Genomic DNA, 6,040 nt, shown 5'->3' on the forward strand with positions numbered 1-6,040 from the left:
TATATATATATATATATATATATATATATATATATATACTATTGAGTTTTTTCAAAACATTTTTGTGTTCCTTAGAATTATAACGTGTAGCTAAGATTGAGACGTTGTCAGATTTGGGAACCCACGAATCACATTTCTGCTTTTCATGGAAGCTTTGATTTAGTCATTTCTTTGTAATTTGACCTCCTGCACTGTCAGCGATGGTTGGCATGTAGCAACCCTGTCTGTACATTATGTCATACTTCGAATTTAATGTAGATATCCAGTAAAAAAAAAAGCCCATCTGAAAGTCAATCAGCTTGACTGATCAGCAACTTTTAGATGAATCTTCTTTTTCTCCAATTATTGAAACACAGTCCTGTGTACTAAGCAGAGAATTGTGTGGGAGGTTGTTTTTTTTAAAGTCAGTTACTTTTATTATCATAAAAGTTAGATGAAGTCAGAACAACATAAAAATAAACTCTTTAAAAGGAAACTGTTCTTGAACCAAAAACAGGAATGTAAATTTGTTAAAGTAAATTGTTCCTTTTGACCTTTTTTTTTTACATTTTGACCTCATTGCAGTGGCAGCTAACTTAGAACATGTTAGCAGCCTCATTTAATCTCTCAGACAAGAGAAAGGTGACTTGTTTTCAGGGAGGATAAACAAAGATAGTTCTTCATATATAGTTTACTTTGAGATATATATAATAAAGGGTCAGAATGATTATTTAGGGTATTTGGTGCTGGTCCTTAAGGTCTCTGAATAGGGTGTGTAAAATTGGTTGTGCTGAAAATGGCATATTTACTGTTCTATGAGCCCTAATGCAAGTTTGGTTAAAAGCCCTAGAATGAAACTACAGGTTTTCTTCCTTTTATGGTATGATCATGAATATTTAGATGAGCTGTGCGCTGATTGGTTGGTTTACAACGAGCAAAGCTGCTGAGCAAAGACGCATCATAGGAACAAGCACTCACTCATTGAAACATCAAATTGTTGATAAGGTAGGGTGACCAGACGTCCTCTTTTTACCCGGAGATGTCCTACTTTCATACCTAAAAAAATGTCCAGGGAGGATTTCAAAATCTTCCGAGATTTTGGTCGACTATAGTGCAGCACGTAGTTGAAACACAGCGGGCATTTGAACTGAGCCGTCAGGTCCTGGGCTGGTCCGGGAATCCCGGAGGACAGGGGCAGGGAGCCAGTGGGGGCGGAGTGACTGAACCCGACCCGGTGACTAATGCAGCTTGCGGTTGTGATGGCCATACAGCCCCTCGTTTCAGTAAAAGTTTAGCAAATCCTGCTTTGAACTGTCCAAGATTTGGAAAGCTGCCTTCAGTAAAATGCTTAGAGCCAATGAACAGCTGAGCATCAAACTTTGCAGGGATCTTCTGATAGACAACAATAATCAATGCCTGTCGAATCTTAGGATCCTTGGGAGGACTGTGAAAAATTTCCCCTTTCTCCATGCAGCCTGGAACACTGCATTTACACCCGTGATTCTGACTCATTTTTAGCAGAGAAACTGCCTGCTTTGTAATTCTTGTAGAAGGAAACCCAACTGTAGGCTAAATAGCTAAACTGGTGTCTTACATCTACCTCTATTCATGCCAGTGAACCAGTGGACTGGTCTGTATGGTGATTTCGGGCCGTGACAAAAGTACAGGCCAGAACCAAATAAGGCAGCATCCCCGAATTGACATCAATTCAGTGCTTCGTCTGAATTCGCCCTTTTTATGGTGGAAGTTTAGAATTGTGAGATTAGCAGAGAAAGGAGGTGTCGATGGAGTTTGAACTTCTGTAAGCCTCCATTTCACCAACTGAACTATCGTTATTCATCTATGACAATGTAAACTTTTGCGATCAATGACCCCTTTAAAGGTATAGTGCAGGATGATCTTTTTTCGGGTGGTTCGTCTAAATAAGTGGTCCTCCTAATTGTCAATCTTTATGTTTATGTAAGGCCGTGCTACGTGCTCGTCCCCATTTTCACTTACCGGTGGTGAGTCTGACGTAGTGGATACAGGGTAGCGTGTACAGGGTTGTGCACATGCATTTTTTTTATAAGTGAAGAGGGTGGGTATTTTAAAAAAATATCCACTATATGTTTAAAGGATTTTTTCAGGTCACTAGGTGCATATTGATGCTCCATGCGGAGGACCCTTCTCAGAAACTTAGCGATGTAACTTGAAAGGGGGTAGATCAGTCTCTGAATGAGTCATGTGATCCAGAGCGGCACTTTACGGCAGTCTGAGCTCCCATTAAACCAGAGCGCTAACCTTAGAAACTTGTTGTCGTTTCCAACAAACCAGATGTGATTGTTTACCGGATTAGACATACTATATATTTGGCTCTCTGATATAGGATTTAGTCCCAAGTGGTGAATGTAGCCACGTCTGTATAATTTTGAAATGGTGCACTAGATTTTAATGGCGCTAAATTTAAAAGTTACACAGTATTGCTTTAAATAGCCTCTTCTCTCACATACAAAGTGTAACATTGTTGGTTTTTGTAGTGTAAACAATGAATGTTCCCTTGTGGTTTCCCTAAATGCTGTGAGTCGCAAGTCTTTAACAGAAACTTTCAGAAAGCTAATTTTTTTTGTCTGTTCTGTTATTTATCAGGTGCGCTAACCAAGGTAAGAGATTGCCCAAAGCTGGAGGGTGAGCTGCATGACCGATGCAACATCATATCCTGCGCCACGCTAGCGGAAATCCAGCACTTCCACCGCACGCGCGTGCGGGACTTCCGTTCGCAGATGCAGCACCATCTGCACCAGCAGATCAGCTTCTTCCAGAAAATCACCGCCAAGCTAGAGGATGCCTTGAAGAAATACGACGATGAGCAATAACACAGGAAAGCACCAGCCAAACGGAGGGGGAGAAGAAACACATGAGTAAAGAATCAAAGGATTCATGACTCCATCTTTTACTAACATCTTTAAATCTTTTAAAAGAGAAAAAAAATTAAAGATGTTGTGATGGATCTTTCATCTGGCATGTTGGGAGATGTAAAAACAGACAACTTTTTGTCTGAAGCGATGATGAGTGTACCAGCAATGGGGATTTTCTGAATACTCCATGCAACATTTAAAGCAGCTCTGTGTGCTGGGGCCTGCTGTTTGAATCATGCTTTCTGGGTCATGTCACTGACTCCTCTGTTTCTTTCTGAAGGAATGTGGGTTTTAACTTAACATAAATATGGACAAAAGACTTCTCAAACTGCATACATCTAAACCTAAGTTAACATTTCTGATAATTATTCAATGTTTTACTTGAATAACCCCCTCAGTATTGTTTGAATGTTTAATTTGAAGAAATTTTCACTGTGGAAAGTGACAAAGAGGGCATGATCTGTTCCTTCATTCCATTTTGTAAAAATAAAATAAAACCTATTATCAATTTTACTTTAAAATCTTGGACAACTCAGATACTGTGTTTCACAGTAATCTGATGATGTGCTCTGCTTACTCTTGTCGTCTACAGTGCTATGAAAACATATTGAGCCCTGACAGATTTCTGCTGAACTTGACTTTTCGTGAGATTGTTAGATTTGAATGTTTCAAATCTCACAAAAATCAAAAACAAAGCTAAAGAAGTGCTCCTTTTGAAATCCAAAATTAACTTTGTTAAACTACTATTTTGGTTTTATGTGTCCAGTCACACATAGACTTAATTATTTCTATGCCTATAGAGGGATAAAAAAAATCACTTATCTACCTCAAACCTTTCTAACAGCATCAAATATACTTATTCAACTACAAAATAGAAAAAAAAAAGTCACATCTGTTAAACTAATAAAGGTAGGGTAGTGGGGGTTTGAGCTAATCATAATGTGTTTATCAACAAATGGGAAAACTGGTGAAGTTACACATACCAGGGGTTAAATAAAGAAATTCAACTAAACCTCAGTTAGATCGTTATTCCCAACCCATCAAAAAGAACCCTAAGGACAACAACCCATAGGACATTTGCCTTTTTTTATGGTTTTCAAGTCTCTTGGGAAGCCACTCATTGGACTAACGAGAGGTATGATGGGGATAAAAAAAACTGTCCTGTTGTATCTGCCATAAAAATAACAGCGTTTCAGAGGGATAAAATCCCACTGACAGTCAATCATGTTGTTCGTACCATGATGGTCTGGGCCTGTTTTAGCTTATTAGGACAGGGAGTATTTGTTATAACTGAGGAAGCTATTAATTCTGATCTCCAGCAAAAGGGAGAATGTTTAAGACATAGGGTTATCTTAAACTCAAACACCAGAGGTTATGCAGCATGATGATCCAAGACGCACCAATTATCACAAACACATGAGGATTTATGAAGGAATATGATCATAATATTATTATATGAGAATATATATATATATATATATATATATATATATATATATATATATATATGTTGAAAATTAATTTGCAGCTCAAAAAAAATACTGAGTTCTTAAGTTCTTCTGTAGTATATCTATGCTTTACTTTGTAGTAGCCACTCTGTAGTTTGCGTAAGCTTTACAGGATCAGATAAGTGTTTAAAGGGCTGCAAAAGTCGATGTACTTTAGATAAACACTGATATTCCTATGAAGGTTAGGGGATGACAAGAATTACAAGGTTTTTATAGGCAGAGATGTCAGGGTGTGCTTGTTGGTGATTCATATTCATCAGATGCAATAAAGATGCCCCATATTTCCTCTGTATTTAGCTGCAGAAAGATCTGCACAAGTCAATACTTTTGAATCATTCATTATGTGTTAAGTTTAAAAGTTTCCACCGGGTTAATCAGTTCATCAGCATAGGAATAAAGGTTTGCTCTATGTCCCCGGGTGATCAGTCCAAACAGGTCCAAGGATGGAGCCCTGAGGTACTACAGATTACTTGATTCAGCACAACTAACACCCAATAATGATTGAGACACCTGAAATTCCCACTTGTTAGAAAACACATCCCAGTTACAATAACTCGACTGTAATTACCCAAAAAGCACAGTCTGTTTTTTTAAGGTGAAAAAAAATTCTACAACCTTATGTTACCATGTCAGTCAGTTTTTACAAAACTAATGAGAAAATCTCTAATTTACAAAGTAAAGAATAAAGCATCAGATTCTGTTGAGTACACATATTTACCTCAGAACCATATTCCACTGGTTTAGATCATAAACATTGTTGTAATATTCAAACACTGTATGTCTGTTTCTAAAACCCAAATTAACCTGCTGCTTCGTGGGTGCTTTAACTGACACTATCAGTGGATATTGATAATAACAATATATTTAAAAAAAATAAAATATACAAATATTTTAGGACCTTTATGTGTTGTTTTTTTTTTTTTTTTATTAGCATGAATTTTTATTTTTCTGCTCCAGGTTGACATACCATCAGAATCCCACCAGCTCTATAGTGAGGTCATGATCAGTCAGTACATGCAGGGTGACAATTGTTTTTAGGATGATTGAACAGCACATAAATGTGTAGATATTATTTGAGTATAAGTATTATGTACTTTACATCCCTTTATATTAATGTTTTTTTTAAAAGGTGGTGTTTAAAACTGGTGGCTGTCTATCAAACCCAGGGTGTCGGATCACCATTAACTGCTCAGCCATTTCTTTGAAAATTAGATGAAAAAAGCCTGGTTACCAAACTAAACTGGTGTTTTGGTCACTATTTAAACATTAAACCTAGAATACACTGCAGTCTGGTATAGTGGTCTTTCCTTTACATCTCAGACATGTTTTCTATTCCTTGTTTTATCTGTCCATCCATCTATTTTTCCATTTGTCCGTCTGTCTGTCTGATAGACTTTTGGTCTATCTGCTTTCTAATAATTTTGTCTAAGAAAATATATTTTTTCCAAGATGGACTTTATTGTGGAGTTGTAGGGGTCTGAAGGGGTAAATGGGACTCCCAATGGAGAGTCAATATAAACCACTGCTGCTGGAGAGATAAAGAACATACAATGATGAAAAGAGCCTTGATCACAAAGATGCTTGTTAGTTTTACTAACTTCACTTTGTTTGCTGGACTCTGCTGTGTGCTCACTAACTGAAATTCCTATAAGACTTCTC

General features: G+C 37.3%; 1 protein-coding gene across 1 annotated transcript in view; it reads left to right on the top strand.

The window, feature by feature from the left end:
- The window catches only part of LOC107092020 (sorting nexin-18-like), a 12,784-nt gene extending 9,321 nt beyond the window's left edge, over positions 1 to 3,463 (top strand). The window contains exon 5 of the mRNA XM_015386292.1: positions 2,605 to 3,463. Coding sequence (XP_015241778.1) covers positions 2,605 to 2,831 — 227 coding nt within the window. The 3' untranslated portion in view covers positions 2,832 to 3,463. The remainder of the gene's footprint in view (positions 1 to 2,604) is intronic.
- The last annotated feature ends 2,577 nt before the right edge of the window (positions 3,464 to 6,040 follow it).

The sequence above is a fragment of the Cyprinodon variegatus genome, unplaced genomic scaffold, assembly GCF_000732505.1.
Source record: "Cyprinodon variegatus isolate N-32 unplaced genomic scaffold, C_variegatus-1.0 Scaffold362, whole genome shotgun sequence".
NCBI lineage: Eukaryota > Metazoa > Chordata > Actinopteri > Cyprinodontiformes > Cyprinodontidae > Cyprinodon > Cyprinodon variegatus.